Here is a 19691-nt window from a genome sequence, read left to right on the forward strand (position 1 = left end):
GCCCCATCGGGGTCCCCGTCAGAGCCCCAGTGGGGTGGCTGGCCGCCTGCCCCCCCAGGGGCTCTGCCTCTTCTCTACGTGGAAGCTGCCCCGGGTCCAAGGTCCAGGCCCAGGACAGCACAGGGGAGCCCTCGGCAAGGGTCTGTCAGGGGCTCAGGTGGCTAGAGGGACGAGGGGAGACGGGTGCCTCCGGTGAGCTGAATCCAGCCCATGCCTGGTCCATTCTCCAGGCCCCGGGGGCCCTGAGCCCGGCCAGAACCCCCAAGGCTGAACTGTCACAGGCCCCGAGTCCTGCGCTTTGCTGAGCACCTCCCATCCTGCCACGTGGGCCACCAGCTGGGCACCAGCCCAACCCTTCCATGCCCATAGCCCACCTGCCCAGCCCAGAGCCACCCACAGCACACCAGCCTGCAGCCCTCTCCTCCTGGCACAGGAGGGCCTGGGCAAGGCAAGGCCGGGGTAAGTGTTGGCTGAAACCACGAGCCTAGTCCACCACCGGCCCCACTCGGCCCACAGACCTGGCCGGGCAGGCACCCGGCACCCCAAGAGGCCTCGCTGCACCACACCACACGGCCTCAAGGGAGGGCACACCACGCCCGCTCAGCCCTGGGTACTGGCACCTGCCCCCTTTCGAAGAAGGAAATGGGGGAGGGGGGGTGTGGTGCCGAGGCAGCCACGGGAGAGAAAAGGAAATGAGTGAAGGCCCACCCCCACCAGCCAGCCTGGCCCTGAGAGGGCTCCCGCCCACCCGCCGGCCTGCCTGCCCACACCTCGGCCCAGCCCTTGGGCCTCAGGGAGGAGCTGAGCCCACTCTGACCAGGACCCCGGCACCTGTGGGCTGGGACCCCATGGCAGCGACCCTCCAACTCCCCCACCTAACACAGCCACGGAGCCAGGGGGTGGCGCTGACCTTGCTTCCGCCCCCCCAGCCCAGCATGCCCATGGCCAGGACAGTGCCCAGAGCCAGGCCTGGGTCCAAAGCTTCCGAATGCTGGGAAAGGAGTGGGGGCCGTCGGTCCCAGCTGGTGCCCACCCCAGCAGCTGCAGGCCAGCAGGGCAGCAGCCGAGAGTGAGGGCCAGCGCCCAGGGCCTGCCTGCCACTAGGCCAGCCATGCGCTTATCACTCGGCACAAGGAAACCAGAAAAGCAGCAGTGGAAGGAACAGGGGTGGGGGCTGCCTCCATACCCTCCTGTCTAAGCAGGCGGCCCCGGAAACCAGGCTGCACCTGCCCGAGACAGAAAGGATGGGGCCGGCACAGAGAACAGCCAGGGCCGGGCGACAGGTAGGCGGCAAGAGGCCAGCGGTGAGCAGGCAGGGACACGGGCAGGTGTGGAGGCAGGGGGAGGGCAACAGGGGTGAGGCCCAACCACCGTTGCCCACAGGCAGCAGGCCCTGCAAGGTTGGGTGGGGGGGGGGGGGGTGCTCAGGAACACCAGGCCCCATGCAGAGACCCCTAAGACTGTCATGCCTCCTGCCCCCTCCTGGGGAGCCTGCAGCCGCCTTGGGCTGTCACCTCCACTCTGGCCCCTGTGGGCAGCAGGGTGACCCCAGGACCCAAGGCCAGCACAGAACAGAGGAGGGGAGGTTTACCAGGGCTACACAGAGGGGGGCCTCACAGCCTGCAAACACTCGGGGGGTCCCAGGGCAGGGAGAGCGCAGTGGGTCTCCCAGCCCTTCTCAGGCCGGCCATCAGCCTTGCCCCAGCAGCCCACACCTCCTCGGGGCCTCAGCCCTGTCTGGCCCAGGCCCGTCCCCAGCTCGCTGGAGGGTTCCCTCGCCAGAGCTGAGAGGGCCGGATGCGCCTCGGGCCCAGCCCTGCCACCAGGCCCACCGTCGTCTTCGGGGCTGGGGGGCGGGGGATGGGTGGGCAGGGTGTATACCTGTCTTCTTTGCTGAATTGGGGGTGGGCTTCAGCGATATCCAGGCTTTTACTGAACATTGCTTTACTACAGCAGGAACAAAGCGAGAAAACAGAGTTACTGACGCAGCCCCAGCAGGCGGCCTGGGAGGCCGGACCTCCACACAGCTCCACACAGGCCGGGCACGTGGGCGCGAGGGGAGGCCAGGCAGGAGGGTGCCAGGGCCGCAGCGCACCCCACCCTGATGACCTGCCGGGCAGGGTGGCCTGGCCAGGCCTTGGAGGATATGCCCAGCACCCACCAGCAGCCCTAGGGCCCCTCCAGCCCCAGTGCGGAGCGGCCAAGCCAGAGGAAGCAGAGTCTGGAGCAGCAGCGGCAAGTTGGGAGGTGCCGGGAGGAAGGGGCTTTTCCAGTGACCACTGGGATGGCCCACAGCCGACCCGGTCCCAGCGCCTCCCGCCCCAAGGTGGCCAGGCCTGGAAGGCAGAACGGGAGACTCGGCCCGGTGGCCTCCCACGCCTGGCCCCTGTTCTAAACGGGTGAGGAGGGAGGGACGTGGGGTGGCTGGGATGAGGTGGGCCCCACGTCAGCAGTCGGCCTGCCCCGGGCAGGCCGGACGGGAGGCCAGGAGCAAGGCTCAGGAAAGGTGGGCTGGGGAGAGGTGGCCTCTCACCCTGGGGGCCTCCTGGGGAGAGGGGTGCCCACAACAAGCAGGACGCGAGGCAGTCAGGGCAGGAGCTCAGCCAGCAGACAGACACCTTTCTCCCCACCACCCTAGCCAGCCTCCCAGTGCCAGAGCCCACGGGCAGCGGGCCGTGGTTGTCCGGAGCCAGCCTGTTGCCCCAGGGAAGGCCTGGGACCACCGAGGGAGCCGTGCCCACTCTAATCCTGACAGTGATCCTGTTTCCTGGCAAATTCCTTGGGAGGCCCGGCTGGCCCCAGCACCTAGCCCCCAGCTGACCGGAGAGCTGGGACCTCCCATGGTGGTCTCCATCCGCCCCAGAGCTCTGGCTAAAGCCCCTGCCTGGGCAGGAACATTGGGCCTCACCCCAAAAAGACCCCGCCCAGTGCCAGGGTGAGGATTTGATTTGCCAAGGGCCTCTCCCAGCCAGCCAGAGTCCACGGAGGCTCTGCAGGACCAGGACGCCCTTCCTTCCTCCAGGGGGCGCTGCTGGTTCAGCCCACACCTGCTCGCCGCCCCCCCCCCTCCCCGCCCCGTGTCCCCTCCCCCTGCCCACCCCATCCCCACCACAGAATTCCATGCCCTTGATCCCAACACTACCACAGGTGACCCAAACATGGGGCCAGCATCAAGTGGGGACAGGCCTCCTAGGTAGCTCTGAACATGGCTTGACCACCCCCAGTGTAGCCAAGTCCAGGCCACTCCAGTCCAGCCCAACCCCTGACTAGCTGGGTTCAACACAGGCCAACAGAGCAAAGCTCTGCTCAGCTCAGCCCAGCCCAGCTCAATCCAGTCCAACCTGATCCATCCCAATCCAGTCTAACCCAGCTCGGTCCAACCCAGTCCACCCCAATCCCACTCGGTTCGGCCCAGTCCAGCCCATCCTATCTCAACCCAGTCCAGTCTAGCCAAGCCCAGCTCAGTCCAGCCCAGCTCAATCCAGTCCAGTCCAGTCCAGGCCAGCTCAGCCCAGCTCAGTCCAGTCTAGCTCAGTCTAGCCGAGCCCAGTGTAGCTCAGCCCGGCCCAGCCCAGCCTAACCCAGTCCAGCTCAGTCCAGCCCAGCACAGCCAAGTCCAGCACAGCCAAATCCAACTCAGTCCAGTCCAGTCTAGCCCGGTTTAGTCCAGTCCAGCCCAGCCAAATCTAGCTCAGTCCAGTCCAGCTCAGTCTAGCCAAGCCCAGCCCAGTCTAGCCCAGTCCAGCCCAGTCTAGCCCAGTCTAACCCAGTCCAGCTCAGCCCAGCTCAGCCAAGTCCAGCTCAGTCCAGTCCAGCCCAAGCAGCCCAAGCAGCCCCACCGAGCCCCTGGCACAGCGCGTGGTCCAGCCCCACCCGGTGGCCTTGGCCCAGCCCCAGGACCAGGGGGCGGAGGTGAGCCACGCCAGGCCCAGCACAGCCCGTGAGGAAGGAGTGCCAATGCCGACCAGGCCGGGCCACCAGGAGGCAGAGTGCTGGGTCCTCCTGGAAGGCACGCACCTCTGGCCATGCTGGGCCATCTCGATGGCCCGCCGCGCGGGCACCGGGGAGCCGCCGTCTGTCACGCTGAGCACCTCCATGGACTTGCGTTCCGGCCGCCGCTTGCCATGCCGGTTCAGCATTGGGGAGTCCACACGCTTCCGAGGAGGGTCTGTGTGCAGACAGGGGTCAGGGCCAGGCAGCCCGCTGGGCCTGGAGGGGGCAGTATGGGACCAGGCCACCCTGGGACCTTATACCTATTTCGTTTCTGGGGGGCAGGTCCTCGTCCTCGTGGCTCGGGTACCTTTCTTTCCGGTCCAGGAGGAGGAAATAAATCATTTTCTCCTGGTTTTCCCTGCAGTGGGTGAGAGGCAGGGAGAAGGGTCGGCAAGTCCATTCCCCGAGGGGCCCCGCCCCCTGGCCACAGCGCAGCCCCCGCCAACGTACTCCTCGGACAGCAGGTCCTGCAACAGCTTGTTGCGGTCCCGGAAGCAGCCCAGCGAGTGCATGCTGTCCAGCACGTCGGGGTCGATGTCCTCCAGGCTGGGCAGCGAGCGGATCTGCACCTTGCGGGGGATGGGCTGCTCCGGCTCCGGCTCGTTCTTGCCCCCTCTGCGGATGACAGGCACCGTGGGGTCACTCACCCCCGCCTCTGCAGCCTGGGGCTTCTCCGCCCCCACCCTGAGGTGCTGGGAGGGCGGGGCCCACCCCTTCCTGGGGCCCTGCAGCTTGCTGCTCTCCCTGCACCCGGCCCCTGCACACCTCCTGCGTCCGGCCTGTGCCCAGCGCAGGCCGGCCCGGGGGGCCTTGAGAGCCAGGAGCGGCTGAGGCTGGGAGCCGGCCTGCGCTGGGCTGGGTCGCCCCCCGCCTTCCCTAGCAGGCCCTCCAGGCCACGGTGACGGGTGACAGGCAAAGCAGGTGATGTGGGAGGAAAAGCTACTTACATATACCATATGTGTTTCTGAATGTGCTCTAGCTACAAGGAAAGAGAAACAGGGAGTTAGTACGAGCAGGGAGGGAGGAGCCCACGTTAGGAGGCCAGAGGGGGCGGGAGCACGGGGAGGGAGGACCACAGGAGTGTGCAGAGAGCAGCACAGGAGGGGTGGGGAGGGGAGGAGCGAAGGGACGGGGGGGCGATGTGGGGGGAGCATGGAGAGGGGCTGCACCCCTGACCTAGTACCCCTGACCCTGCGTATCCCAAGTGGAAGAGGAAATGCTGGCCTAGAGAAAGAAGGAAGGTGGGCAGGGCTGGGGGCTGCAGGCAGGGCTGGGGGCAGAGGGAGAGAGCAGGGAAGCAGAGTGGCCTCCTGGGTCTGGCGGCTCCAGGCCGAGGCCAGGGGAGGAGAGCAGGGGAAGCGGCCAGGGCGGCCCTCCTTGTGCACAGGGAGGGGCTGGGTGCAGGTGTGAGCAGGAGGCTTGGGGGCCAGCCCTGCTCTCCCCCCAACTCCACCCAGGACAGCTTGGCTGGGAGGAGGGGAGAGGGTGGCCCCTTGGGCACCGGGCCGCCCCTGTCCTGCAGAGGACAGTCAGGGGAGTCCTGCTGCCCTCGCTCTGGGGACCTGCCATCCCGGCACTAGCTGAGCCCCAGGGAGGCTGGAGACGGCCAGCCGGGGGCCTCTTTCAGAAGTGGGAGCTTACCCCCCGCCACCCTCTCTGGTCCCCAGCCGTCCTGGGGAGCGGTGGTGAGGAACCATTCACACCAACCTAGGCCTGGACAGCCCGGGAGGCAGGGGCCTGTATTGTGGGCACCGGCCTGCCAGGCACACCAGCACTCCCAAACCACGTGTGCATCCCTGTGTGCCCGCCTGTGCTTGTGCACACACGCCCGCGCAGCTGTGCACACGTGTACGTGCACACGGTTCCGACCCTTGTGCTCCCTCTCACACACGCCGTACGCACCCAGAGCCCCCCGTACGACACTCGGGCACGGGCCGGCCCTTCCCTCTGGGAGCCCGGCCCTAACAGGGTGGCCCCTGGCAGGGATCTCGCAGGCTCCGGGGGTGGGGGGGGGGGCCCTCCACGACGCCTGGGACCCACCGTGAGGCGCCGGGCCGCGTCCACCTCGATCATGCCGCGCAGCAGGCTCTGGCAGTCGGGCGGGATGAAGTGCGGCATGTGGAAAACACCCCGCTTCACCTTCTCCAGCAGCTGCCTCAGGTTGTCGTCGTCAAAGGGCAGAGCCCCCTGCCGGCAGGGACCGGGGTCACTTCAGGCGGGGCGGGGGGGGGGGGGGGGGGGAGGGGGGGCGGGCAGCACCACGGGAGGGAGGGAGGGAGGACGGGCAGGGGGCTCACCACCAACAGGGCGAACAGGATCACGCCGCAGCTCCACACGTCCGCCTTGCGGCCGTCATACTTTTCCCCCTGCAGGCGGCAGTGGGGTTGGCGGGGTGAGCGCCCGGGGTGGGGGGCTTCGCCCAGACCCAGGGTCGGGGAGGGAGCCAGCCGGGGCCTGGGGGTCCGCACAGCTGACGTGGGGAAGGCCCTTGGTCCGGCAGGGACTAGGGTGGGGGTGTGGGGGCAACGGCCACTTACCCGGATCACCTCGGGGCAGGCGTAGTGGGGGGACCTGCAGGCAAAAGCGGCAGTCAGGTCCGAGGCCCCGGGCCCTGCTGCCTGCCCTGGCTGTCCCACCCCACCCGGACCTCCGGGCCGCCCCCAGGAGCACAGCGGCGCAGACACCCTGAGGCACGCTCTGCCCGCAGCAGAGGCCCCGCTGTGGGGCCCTCAGGCCCAGCAGGAAGCTCAGGGGACTTTGAGGACAACCCCCTTACAACCTAATCCCCGCTGGGTACACTGTGTGCTTCTGGGGGAGACAGGGGCTGTGGAGCCTCTGGGCTCTGCCATGCTCGAGGCCATCTGCCTGCCGTCAGGGTCCCAGGAGAGCACAGTCGGAAGAAGGACCTTGGGGCGCTGCTGAATGGGCTCCGCAGAGAGATGGCCCGCCCGGGATGCCCCTGAGCGAGCAGGTGGCCGCTGGGACTGGACCAGCCTTCCAGGACGCGGCCAGAGAGCAGAAGGAGGGTCTGGGCCTGGCGGGTCACTCACTGCACGGCACTTGGGAGCAGAATCAGGGAGCGGAGCCGGAGGTCCTGGGGCTGTGGCCGCCCCACCCCCACCCGGCCGCAGCAGAGACCACTGGCGGCCTGTATGGGGGGGCGGGGCTGGGGGCTGTGCCCGAGCGCAGGCCTTCAGGGGCAGCGGCCCGGCCCCCTCCTGGCCCTGCGGCTCCGCTCACCCGCAGCTGGTCTCCAGCAGGCTGTCGCCAACCTGCAGCGACGCCATGCCGAAATCCGCGATTCGGATGTTGTTCTTCTCATCCAGTAGAAGGTTTTCTGGCTTCAGATCCCTGTGGCTGGGAAGGAAGGCGGGAATGAGGCTGACCGGTCCCCTAGCTGCCTCCCCCTCCCCCAAAGCCCACCCACACAGCACGGGGCCAATGGCAGCCCAGCCTGGTGATGTCACAGGCAGCCAATCAGAAGTCGCCTGCCTGGCTGCCGGGATGGAGAAACGGGGACCCTCTGGGGTCACACCACGTGCTCCCACCCATCCTGGGCAGGCTCTGCCTTACTCTCTGGGGTCTCCCCACCCTAAGAGCTCTGGGCTGAGGCCATCCCGAGCCCCTCCAATCCAGGGTGACCTGGCCCCAGGAGTCCTAAAAAGGCTGAGGAAGGGGCTCCCAGAGCCTTGGGTGGACACCTGGCAGAAGCTTCCTGATGTTCCTGAAAGGGGTCAAAAGAGAATGTGCTGTCTGCCCGAGGGGCACGGGGCGGGGTGGGGGGAGTGCAAGGGTGGGGAGGGGGAACCTGGTGGGGGATGGGCACCTGGTGGGAGACGGGAGGGGGTGGGGGGGTACCTGGTGGGAGACGGGGAGGGGCACCTGGTGGGAGACGGGGAGGGTACCTGGTGGGATGGGAGGGCACCTGGTGGGGTGGGGGGCACCTAGTGGGATTAGGGGGCACCTGGGGGAATGGGGGGGCACCTGATGGGGTGGGGGAACCTGGTGGGAGACGGGGGGGCACCTGGGGGGGATGGGCACCTGGTGGGAGACAGGGGGGTACCTGGTGGGAGATGGGGGGGGTACCTGGTGGGGTGGGGGGCATCTGATGGGATGGGGGGCACCTGGGGGGATGGGGGGGCACCTGGTGGGGTGGGGGATGGGCACCTGGTGGGAGACAGGGGGGTACCTGGTGGGGTGGGGGGCACCGGTGGGATGGGGGGCACCTGGTGGGGTGGGGGGCACCTGGGGGGATGGGAGGGCACTCGGTGGGAGACAGGGGGGGGACCTGGTAGGGTGGGGGGCACCTGATGGTATAGGGGGTACCCAGTGGGGGATGGGGCCACCTGATGGGATGGGGGCATCTGACAGGGTCGGGGCACACACCATATGGAGTGGCTGTGGCAAAAGTCTAGCGCAGAGATGATCTGTCGGAAGAACTTCCGAGCCTCTTTGGGGGTCAGCCTGCCCTTCTTGACAAGGTAGTCGAAGAGCTCTCCACCAGACACGTGTTCTAGCACCAGGTATCTGCAGGGGACAGGTGGGCGTCAGCTGGCTGCGCACCATGTGGTCAGCCTGCCCCGGTGCCAACCTCTGCCTCGTCCCAGCCTCCGGCACCCTCAGCACGATGGGCCTCCTGGCAGGCCTGCCTCCAGCGCAGCCTCGGGAGGCCTCTGATGCAGGGAAGCTGGGAGCAGGCCACGCCCGACCCCCTGGCTGAGGGGCCGCTGGGCCTCAAGGCAAGAGGGGCGCTGTGGCCGCTGACGCCCATACAAGCCGGGCTGTGACCCTTCTAGGCCCTCCCCTGCCAGTGCAGGTTGGGCTCCCAGAGCAGGGGAATGAATCAGACGCTTAGGCCTTCGGGGCGCCCAGGCCAACAGGGGAGACCCCAAAACAGGGTGGGCCAAGGGGCTGGGGCAGGGTATGGCCGGGGGGTCCCCCAGGGCTGGCCCTCAAACGGGGTCTTGGAAGACAGCGTAAACAGGGTGGCCCCCCAGCAGGATAGTAACTGCCCCCACTGGCTCAGGGGGCCCTGGGGGCCTGACTGGGGCTGGGGCTGGGGGCTGGGCCACTAGGGGGTTCTGACAGGGGCCTGGGCTCCCTGGTTCTGTGGGCCAGAGCAGAGCACCTGCCCCAAGGCCAGTGGTCCCCAGTCCAGCACTCCCCTATGCTAGCCTGCTTCCTGGTCTGCAGAGCAGGTGGCTGGCAGGGGTCCAGGGACGAAGGGCCCTCTGGGCTCCTGTGCAGGGCAGGATGGGGACAGCTGGAGGAGGCAAGTACAGTCTCTGGCCTGGTGACAGTGGCTGCAGGGGAGGGACCCCCCCACCCCCCCCCCCCCGCCCGTGTCCAAGCTCAGCCTCACTGATGCCCACAGGAACCCCCGAGGACTTGCTGGAGGAGGCCAAGGGCATGGGCAGAGGGCCAGGAGGTAGGGAACCAGCCGTCTCAAAAGCTTGTCTTGCAGGAACGGAGGGCTCAGCAGGGGTGGGGGCACAGGGGGCCTGAGGAGAGAAGGGGCAGGGAGGGGGCACAGGTGGGATTCTGGCAGGAGGGGCCATCCCAGGGGTCCTGCCCTGCTCCTGAGGGGGAGGCCCAAACACAGCACCTCGGTGAAGGGGTCCCCTGCCTGCTCCCAGGGCTGCCTTGGGGAGGGTGCTGGGCCCAGCGGGACCCAGCCTGGCCGCCTGATCGCTCTCCTGCTGGCCGTGGTGTCCCTGTCATTGGGCCTGTGCCCAGCCGTGCCTCCGCTGGGCCTTGCCGTCCCGGGCCCCTCCCTGGCTTCCTGACCCCCACCCCAGGTCCATCCCTGCAAGTATCTCAACATAAATGAGACACGATGGGTCCCCTGCATGTTGTGTGTGAAGGTGGCCAACAATGCCGGCCCCCACACTCATGGGATGTCGCTGGACACTGACCGCAAGGTGGGCCCCAGTCAGGCCGATGGTGGCGGGTCGTGCAGGTGTCTCAGGGAGACAGAGTTCCTCGTACTCACTGGTGTCAGGGGCCCCAGGACCACAACCCACCTCCTGGTGCCCCTACAGCTATACTGACTCATCTCCGGCCCCCACGTGGGCAACTCTGGTCACCCTACCCTCAAACACTTGGAGTTGGCCACTCATGCCACTGGGCCTCCAGCTGCCACGGCAAGGGGGGCGGGCGGGGGTGCCACAGCTATGAGGAAACTGAGGCCCAAAGAGGGACAAACTTGTCAGGGGTGGGATTAGGACCATCCTCAATCTATGTGCCCAAGCCTTCCTGCTCCCCCAGAGCAGCCCTCGCTGTCCGGCTTCGTGCCCCAACCCCCATGGCCCAGGACAGTATGGGCGGGCTGTGGATGGCCACCTGGCGCCAGCCGGCCTGACCCATGAGGTGCCCACGTCTTTTCCGGGGACCCCAAGTCGGGCCTGGAGCTTGGGGCTTGGAGTTGAGACCTCGAGGTCCCCTGGGCCAGACCCCTGCATGCATTTCCTCACTCAATCTGAATGCCCCCAAGAAAAGTGCCACTGGAGCCCCTCCCTGAGGGACAGGGCATCACAGGATGGGGCCCTCCTACAGCCACACAGGCAGTAGTGACAGGGCTGAGCGCCCCCTTGCAGTGACCCAGTGACCACCACCCACACCCCGGGTGAGCTCATTGAGGCCACACGGCAGGCGACCTGGGGCCGGGGGAGGGGGGGGCAGTCTCCAATTTGCAACCCAGGTGCGCCCAAGATAGTGAGATTTCCGCTGGCCTCTGACTCGGCAGCACAGGGGTGGGTGCCCAGGGAGGGTGAGGGGCCTGGTGTGGCCATCGAGCCGTCGGCCAACCTGGGGTCCCAGTCCCGTGAGGGAGCAGAGGGGGGCCTCAGTGGGAATGGGGAGGGTCCCTGGGGGCCCTGGCAGAGTGACTGGGCCAAGTGGTTCCTGTGCTTGACCCCGGCCCCCAGCCCCTGCCTCCAGAGAAGCCCTACGCCCTCGGCAGTTCAAGCTGGTGGCTCTGCCGTGGTCTGGGCCAGGAGCACTGACCGTGGACACCCTCTTGAGTTGGCTCCCTCCCCGGGGCCCCACGGCCTCGCCTCTGCCCCCTCCCCAGCTCTCCAGACCCGGCAATACCTACAAATATTTTTTGTTTTCATAAACATCGTGCAGCTTTAGAACGTGAGGGTGTTCGATGAGCTTCAGGATGGCAATCTCCCGCTCCACCTGCACGGGGAGAGAGGTCCAGCTGGGGGCGGGAGCGTCCCCTGCCACCTGCATCCACCCACCCCGTCCCCTCCTACACACAGCCCTGGGGCCAGGTAGACGCCACGCTGCCCTGACCTCGAGGGGGTCTCTGGCTGGTGGGGAGACAGTAGGATCTGAGTGGGCTGTGCCCCCCGCCTGACACCTCGGTCAGGCTCATGGGGGCGGTGGAGGCTTTGGAGCAGGGCCAGCCTAGATGGGGTCTCCGCCCCTGTGGGCTGGTCCATCCCGTCCCAGGGGCATCACACAAGGGGGGCCGCCCCTCCGCGCCTCCACCCTGGCCCTGCCAGGCCTTGTGGGCTCCTGCCACTGAGCTGGTCTCTGTTCAGATAGCTTATGTGCATCTTGAACTCAGGGTCCCCAAATGAACACGGTCCCAGGAGCTGTCCAAGGCAAAGTCGGGATCTGCCCCCACCCGTCCAAGCCACCGTTGCCTTCTCTTAAAACTGTCCCACCTTTGGTCCCTGGGGTTCCTCAGTGGGGCCCACCCCAGTCCCTCCCTGCCCTCCTGGCATACTGGCCACACATGCCCGCCTCGGGAGATGTCTGGGGAAATGAGGGAGGCACAGTCCCCAGGGCAGGGGGCAGCCACGGTGATGCGGAGCCCCCAGCATGCCACCCACGCGCAGAGGTGTAAGTGCCACACCCCCAGTGAGCAGGCAGGTGGGGGAACCTGAGGCCTGGGCAACCCCTTCCCACCAAGCACCAGTCCCTGCGGGGCCCGGTCCGGTCCCAAAGGGGGTCCAGATTCCACCACAGGACGGGCTCCCGGGATGGGGGGAGGGAGGGGGGTGGGAAGCAGGAGGAGCTGTTGTGGTCCCTGGGGAACTGTCACTTCCTCAGAGGAAGGGGCCTCCTCCTGGGTCTAACTGGGGAAACTGAGGCCCAGCCAGCTATCCCAGCAGGTTGGTACGGCACCCGGACTGTGCCCCAGGATGCGGCCTGTCCCTCCTGGGCCCCCGGCTGAGGCGAGGAGAAAGGGCGGGCAGGGCTGAGGAGGGAAGCCAGGCGCAAGGTGGTCACTGGACGCCAGCACAGGGAGGCTGCTCTGTAGCCAGGAGCTGCCCGCCCTGGGCTCCAGCAGGAGCGAGTGGGACCCACCTGGGCTGGCTTCTCTGTAACCCCACCCATGGGACTCTCACCACGGGACCCGCCGCCAGGCTGTCCCCCCAGACCCCCCAAAGGGCCCCCTTAGGCCCCCCACCTGAGCTCACCTTCATCAACACAGACTCGCTGAGCTTCTCCCGGTTGACAATTTTGATGGCCACCTTCTGGCATGTGACACAGTGAATCCCCAGCTTCACGAGGCCTGTGGGGTACAGAAGCCCCCTCAGACCCCATCCAGGGCCCCAGTCGGTAGGGACCCCACCCACTCCCCACACAGGCCCCTCACTCAGGGTCTGGTTCCTGTCCCCCACCTCTCTCTGCTAAGTATGCCTCAAGATACCCACAGCCACTGCCCGCCCTCCCATGTCCCTTGGTCACTGCCCAGAACAGCTCTGTCTTGGAGCAGCAGCCCTGCCCCACACCATGTCCCCCTCCCAGGGACCAGCCCTCTTGACCCCCTGCACCCCTCCCCCATGCCCTGGAGGCCATAACACCGAGAGCCCCCGCCCCAGGCCTTCAGCCACTGCCCAGGCACCTCCAGCAGGGGAGCCAGGGTGCCCTCGGGTTCAGGGCCACCCCTCCCCACACAACAGTGTCCAGCTCACTGGTGTCCAGGGACAGCAGGACGGGCCTAAGGCCACTCCCTGGGCAGCACCACCCCAGCCTGCCATGCCCATGCCCCCCCGTCCTGGGTCCCCCACAGGACAGAACCCACCTCTGCTCTCATGACCATGCTTCTAGGGCTCACAGTCCTGGTTGCTGCTCCCTTGTCATGTGGCCACAGCCAGGCATCCGCTTCCCCTCCCTGGCTGGGACAGGCCACCAGGGCCACCAGCAGCCTCACCCCTGCTGCAGCCCAGCCACGGCCAGCCGCCCTCCTAACCTCTGGCTGGACCCTGCTGTGGCCTTGGGACCAGGACATCCCCACCTGTCCGTTCCTGAGCCCGGACCCCCAACTGTGACGTCCTCCAAGGTGACTGTCATTCTCAGACAGGCGTGTGAAGGTTATCGTGATGGCCCCTACCTCCAGCATTTGGGGACAAGGGGGCAGGACCCTTGACCTTAGCATCGCAGCCCGACCCTGACTTGTGCTCTGCCGGGGGTGCCCCTCCTACGGGGATTGAGGGATGCCCGCACTGCTTCACCCAGACCTGGTCAAAGTCAGGGCCCGGAGCACATGCCTGCCCCATGTTCAGGGTGACGCAGGCCCCGTTGCTGCTGCTTCGGCCGTGACCTTGAACTCCTCGTGCTCACCAGCTGCTTGGTGTGCCCTTCCCCCACTTTTACGCCGGGCCTAGGTAGGGGAGATTCTTACCAACTTGCAAGAGCCCTTCAACTTTATGGGAAATGGATCCCTCGCCATATGATGGAAAACACGGCCCCTTAACGGACCGCACATCTGTAACTCTGCGTGGCCTCCGTGGCCTCCCGTGGAGCGTGGTCACCCCTGACCCTCCAGGCCCAGCTTCTCACTCGCCCCTTGAGTCAGGATGGGCGGGCCTGCCAGCCACAGCCTCTCGGGTGCCCAGGGAGCTCTGGGAGGGCACCTTCGTGGGTGGGGCCCGTGGGCCAGAGCTCCCGTGCTCAGCGAAGACAGATGAGCTCCTGGGCTAGGCGTCGTGGCCGCTGAGGCCGCTGAGGCCCCCGAGGCCCCCGGCTCCCACCCCAGGAAGGGCTGCAGACCCCTGGGGCCTCTTGGGGCTGCCTTTGCTCTGGCCCTGGGCCCTGTGATTCCGGGTCTGCGGGAGGGGCAGGGAGTGCACAGCAGGAAGAGGAGACGGCAGGTGCGTTGCTGTCACCCATCTGTAACCCATGGCTGGAGGCCCGGGGGCTCACGGCCTCCAGGACAGAACCGGCCCCACCGCCCGTCCTATCTCCAGACAGCAGGCACAAGCCAGAGTTCGAAGCAGGACTCTGCCTGGCAAGTCCCCAGAACAAGGCTGAAGGGCCAAGGGGACCTGGGGAAACAGGCAGCAAAGGCCACCACCCCAAAGGGGACAGGCTCCCGTGACCCCCACAGGCTCAGGACAGACGCCTCCCGTGAAGAGACACCCGTGGTCCAGACACGCGACCCCCACAGGGCAGACAGCCATCGCCGCATCTGGGAGAGCACTCCCGAAACCGGACGGCGTGACCTGGGGCCAGCTCTGCCAGACTGTTCGCGCAGCAAAGACCGGGCAGGGACAGGTGTCCTCGAGCGGGAAGGCGTGAAGTGCTTCTGGCTCAGCCACCAGGGAACCCAGCAACTTGAAAACGCAACACAGCTGGACGGCACAGCAGGGACGACGCGCTTGGGCAGATGGGCGGGGCCCACACGAGGACACACGCGCACACACCGCACACACCAGTGCACGCGCGTCCTTAGAAGGCGGGAACCACAGACGTGCGGGGGGAAAAACATCCTCCTGCTTCGAGAAAAGGAAAACAAACGGGTGTCAAAGTGACAGGGCGCTTGACAAACACGCCAGCCGACGGCAGGAGCGGGACACGACCCAGCCGGTGCCACCGCCGTGGCCGGAACAGCCATCCTGGCGAGTGCCCCGTGCCGGGCGCTGTGTGAGAAGAGGGACTCCCACCTCGTACACAAGGAAACTCGGTGGTCCCATCGCCAGCCGCTGCACAGCTGCACAGAAAGGCCAAGGGACGAAGGGCCCAGAGGACAATGGATGCCAGACAAGCCCCACGCCACGGGCCCGGCCCCCCAACAGCACCTCATGGGCCTGTGGGGCGAGGCCAGCCAGGAGGCACGGCCAGGTGCGGGGGGGTTGCGCTGGGCAATGACCTGGAACTCTGGCAGCCCCCTCCCTGCCTTCGTCTTCTGCCACTTGCTACCCCTGCCGAGAAAGTCTTCAGGCCCGCAGACTCCTACACACCCCTCAAAACCCAGCGTGGAGGTGCCCCTCCTTAGTGAAGCTTCCCTGCCACCCTGGGAGGTGACCTAGCCCTGGGGGCCTCTGGGGTGGGGTGTCTGGGTTCCCAGCAGGCCTGCCATTTCCCCAGAGACAGAGAGTGGAGAGTGTGCACCGGGGAGCCCTCCTAAGCAGGCTCGGGATGGTGGGAGGACAGCGTCTGCAGGGAAGCCTGCAATCAGACTAATTCCCCAACCCTGCAGCTGCGCAGGCAGAGCTCCCCATTGTGATGTATGATTGTGTTTGCAGCAAACATGGGCGCACACCAACGCAGGAAAAGTCTGCCGCGTCACAAATGATCGCCGGAGCAGCGGACGTGGTCCCGCCCAGGCGGCGGGCGCTTGAGGGTGCTGGACTGCCTGTGTCCACGCTGCAGGAAGACTCCAGGCATCAAGGAGCCCCAGGGGCATCCCGGGGGGGGCTCAGGCGAAAGGCCAAGGAACAGCCCCGAGCCCCCCAGGGCTGTCCCACTCACTGGCTCCCCACTGCACCCCAGACTTGGGCACAAACACACCTGTGCCTTAACGGGGGTGCCCCCCCCCAAGGCCCCAAGCCTGGCCAGGAGAGTCCAGAGGCCTGTAGGCCGCCATCTGAGAGCAGAGCCTGCACGCAGGGCCCAGGGCCCCAGACAGTGTGGGGCCCTCCCCGTGCCAGGCCGGGGACAGGGCTCCAGGGGTGCACTCCTGCGCTCTCACTCAGCTATTGGGGCCCCTGGGGCCCAGAGGGGGCCAGAGAGCGGGTGGGCGGGGAGCTGCTGGACTGGCTGTGCTCTCCAGGGTGGGCTCAGCAGCTCTCTGCAGGCAGTGCCCGGCCCTCCTGCCCTGGTGGCTCTGACCGGCCCTCACACCTGCTGCGGTGGTCTGGAGGGGGAAGGAGGTTGGCCCTGCGTGTGCTGGGCCCCGAGTGGCTGTGAGGGGCCCAGGGCAGCCCCAGAGCCGTGGGGAGCAGACAGGCGGGGCTGGCAAGGGCCAGACCCTCCGGGGCCCCCGGACGGAGGTGGCCTATGGGGCCTTGGAGGGCCGGGGGCAGTCCTGAGCAGATGCCTCACCCTCTGGCTCCTGGGGCTTGACCTTGCCCTCCCTTCTCTTCGTGGTCATGGTCCTTTGGAATAAAACCACGCTGGAGTGCCCCGAGCCCCGGGAGCCCCCAGAGGAGGACCCGGACATCACTGCCCAGACACTGCCCTTCGGTTTGGGCGGAGGTCGGGGAGCAAGTGACGGTGCTGCATCTGGGAGGGAGGGGAACCCTCTGTGCCCCAAGCGCCAGCCCCGTCGCCAAGGAGGGTGGTCAGGGCTGATGGGCGGTGGGACAGCCTGGGGATGGCCCTCCCTACGTGGACAGGTGGGGCTTTCGATGAGCCCTCCATGCTTTCCAGCCTCCAGTGCCATTTCCACCACAAGGGCCAAAGGCGCCCACCTGGGGAAAGCCCTGGTCTGACGTGGCCCCAGGCCTGCCTCTCGGTCTCTCAGGGTGGCCTGGCCACAGCCTGCTGCCCTGAGCCTGACCCTCAGGAGTCCTGGTCACTCCATCCACTATCTGCTTCGAGCCCTGCAGACCCCACGGACATGCAGCTCAGCACCCCTGGGGCCCATCCAGTCTGTCCTTCCTTAACGGGGCCAAGAACCGTCCCTGAAGCCCTCGGCCGTCCACTCCTCTCCCTCCAGGCACTGGGGCCCCACGGCATGGCCTCCTCCAAGTGCTTGGGAACACGTCACACGAGCACCCTGCCCCCATTCCTCCACCTGTGGCCGCCAGGTCCAGCGCTCCCCGGGCTGGCTCCACGGCGTCCTGAGCTGAGCACCCTTTTCCAGCCACCCTGCATGGCTGCTGCAGGGAGGCGGGGACCAAACAGAGGCCTGACTCCTTCTGGTAACATTCCTGTGTGAGGGCCATCTCTGATGTCCCCGTGCGCTGCCCCCCTGCCTGAGCCCCTGGACGGGCAGAAGAGCACGATGGCCCAATCCCTCCAACCCCCTGCCTCTGTGCATCCTCCCCTCCCTGGCAGGCCCCTGTCCCGTCCCCCGTGGGGGAGCCTGAGAGGAGTCAGGTGACGACGGCAGACCGACCTCGAAGTCTCCCCGCGGAGCCACGTGAGGTCATTAACCGCCAGCGCCACGGCAGGCACCCACTGGCCGCCCTCTCTGCGTGTCCGCCACGTGCCGGGGCGGAGGGCCCCACGCAGAGAGGAACCCGGAGCACGAGAGGCGTGTGCACACGCAGCACAGGCCCCGTGGCATGATCTGCCACGCCTGCACCCCCCGCACTGCCGACTGGCCGCGGGCCGGGGCCACGTGAGTCCCGAGGGCTCTGCAGGCACCTGGAAACGCCACCGGCCCTGCCTGCAGAGCCCCGTGAAGCGATGCGCACGGGGCCACAAGCAAAGGCAGAAATGACTGCCTCAGCCGCTTCTCATTCCAGTCACCACGTCTAGATCCTGCCATCACCACGGGCGCCCACCCCTGGGGAGTGGAGCCCCTTGGGGCTGGGGCTTCTCTGAACGTGATGGAGACTTGGGCACCCCCTACCCCCACACCGTCTGCAGGGGCTCCGTGGGCGCCCACGGAGCCCCTGCGCCCCCCTCAGCCACAGGCCGTGGTCCTGCCTCAGGAGTTGGCCAGAAGGCCCTTCTTGGTGTCTGGCAGCCTGAAGACCCGGGAGGAAGGTGAGAGTTCAGGGAGAGGGTGGGGGCAGCTGAGCTCCGGAAAAGCCTGTGGAGGAGAGCACGTGGGCCGAGGGGCAGGACACAGCAGTCCCTCTGGGGAGGAGGGTGGCTCTCTGAGATCTGGAACCTGGCCCTGAAGAGGAAGGCCACTGTCCGCGGTGCTGACCAAGCCGCTGCCTGCCCACGGAACCCGCAGTGTGCTCACGCTGGGGGCCTGTGCTGTGTCAGCGGGTCCCTGGGCACGGGGGACAAGGGACAGCAGCTCCTGCCGTGGGTTCTGGGGAGGGAGGCTCATGGGGGCCGGGGCAGGAAGCTTCTGCTGACCCAGGCACAGCGCCTGCCCAACCTCGTGGGGTTCCCATCTGCGTCTCGGGAGAGACCAGTGTCCGGCCACCAGTGCTCACAGGGCCACCCGAGGGTCACTAACACCTGAGACCATCACTAGCCGCTGCACCTCTGGGACCATGCAGCCAGCTCCCCTGGGGCCGCAAAGCATAGCTAAGAGTGACCCATTTTCTGCCACCTCAACATGCCTCACTCTGGGGCTCTGCTCGCGGGGGTGTGAGGGAGCCCGGCACAGCAGACACGCCTGCCTTCCTGGGGGTGGACAGCCCTGTCACCCCTCCTGCCTGGGCTCTCCTTGGAGGAGGCAGGGAGGTGGCACCACACTGGCTGTTGGAAAAATGAGTCAGCAGGGCTGGTGGCCCTGAGCCAGCCCCCTCCCCCAAGCCGCCCACGGCAGGCAGGGCAGAGGCACACCGCCTCGCTGGGGGAAGCTCTGGACATCATAGGTGGTCTCAGCTGCCCCCAGCAGCCTCGTGGTCCTGCCCTGGCCACTGTCCCCACACATACAACCACCCCACGCCAAGGCCAGGACCCACATGCCTGGATCTGGAGGCAGAACCAAAGGGGCAGGGGCCAGGCATGGCGTTCTCCATAGGCCAAGGGTCCCAGATGGGAGCTCGGTGCAGTCAGACATGCCTGGGGCACGCAGCCAGAGGCAGTGGGCCGCAGAACCAGCCGGCCGGGGGGCTTCCCAAAGAAGCTGAGCACTGAGCTGAGCCCAGAATAGAGCTGGTTTGGGGGCTGCAGAGGCCCCTCCCCCAGCTCCCAGGAGCAGCTCGTGCGCAGAGGCCGTGAGGAAGGAGGTACAGGCCCCTCTTGCTGGAAGCCAGCCTCCTAGCCCTGCGGTCCTTCCCACACTGCACCACGCTGGCCCGTGTGGCCAATGAACGGTGGCAGAAAAGAACCCTGTGTCCTTCAAGGAGAGGTGACAGCTACAGCTTCCTTCTGGCGTCCACTCCCCAGGGTCCCTGAGCTGAGGAGCCCACTGCCTTGTCTTGAGGCAAAGAACAGAGGCCTCCAGCCAATGCAGCCTGGCCCTCACCCGCAACCTCGTGCGATTCCTGAGCACAGCTGCCTGGCTCAGCTGCCCCTGGACCCCTGACCCTCAGGAACCACGAGAGAGCATTTGCTGTCTCAAGCCACCAAGTTTGGGGGCCCCTTGTTAGGTAACAGCAGGTCACAAACACGGTCCGCCCTCCAACCACCAGGGCCAAGGTCTGGCATCTGGTATGATCTGGACACACGTGGGAAGCAGCCTCCTGGAGTCAGGTGCATGGCCTCACGGACGGCCTGGCGGGTGCTCCCAGACAGGCGCCCCAGCCTGAGTTTCCTCACCTCACCTGTGGAAGTGGGGAAAACAGCCCCTCCCACCCGGACCCTTCTGGACAGCATGGAGCTCTCCTGGAGACTCGGGGACTGGAGGAGGGGCACACCAGGCTGTGCCTCTCTCCGCA

At 67.1% G+C, this 19691-nt stretch overlaps 1 protein-coding gene across 17 annotated transcripts in view; it reads right to left on the bottom strand.

Annotated features, from left to right (window-relative positions):
- BRSK2 (BR serine/threonine kinase 2) overlaps nt 1–19691 on the bottom strand; it is a 62163-nt gene that overhangs the window by 13048 nt on the left and 29424 nt on the right. For 11 of the 17 annotated variants that reach the window (XR_006714372.1, XR_006714373.1, XR_006714374.1 and 8 more), the window contains exons 2-13: nt 12429–12523; nt 11090–11175; nt 8380–8520; nt 7234–7350; nt 6531–6564; nt 6291–6359; nt 6034–6180; nt 4941–4972; nt 4444–4608; nt 4254–4351; nt 4018–4168; nt 1882–1947 (exon numbers count right to left, since the gene is read on the bottom strand). Coding sequence is in view for 13 of the 17 variants with exons in the window: in XM_045486357.1 (XP_045342313.1) it covers nt 1882–1947; nt 4018–4168; nt 4254–4351; nt 4444–4608; nt 4941–4972; nt 6034–6180; nt 6291–6359; nt 6531–6564; nt 7234–7350; nt 8380–8520; nt 11090–11175; nt 12429–12523 (1201 nt within the window). In the remaining 4 variants the exon portion in view is untranslated. Of the gene's footprint in view, nt 1–1881; nt 1948–4017; nt 4169–4253; nt 4352–4443; nt 4609–4940; nt 4973–6033; nt 6181–6290; nt 6360–6530; nt 6565–7233; nt 7351–8379; nt 8521–11085; nt 11176–12428; nt 12524–19691 lie in introns of those variants that run through there. The other 6 variants (XR_006714375.1, XM_045486369.1, XM_045486361.1 and 3 more) reach the window with 2 other exon arrangements.

Source organism: Leopardus geoffroyi, chromosome D1 (genome assembly GCF_018350155.1).
Source record: "Leopardus geoffroyi isolate Oge1 chromosome D1, O.geoffroyi_Oge1_pat1.0, whole genome shotgun sequence".
Taxonomy (NCBI): domain Eukaryota; kingdom Metazoa; phylum Chordata; class Mammalia; order Carnivora; family Felidae; genus Leopardus; species Leopardus geoffroyi.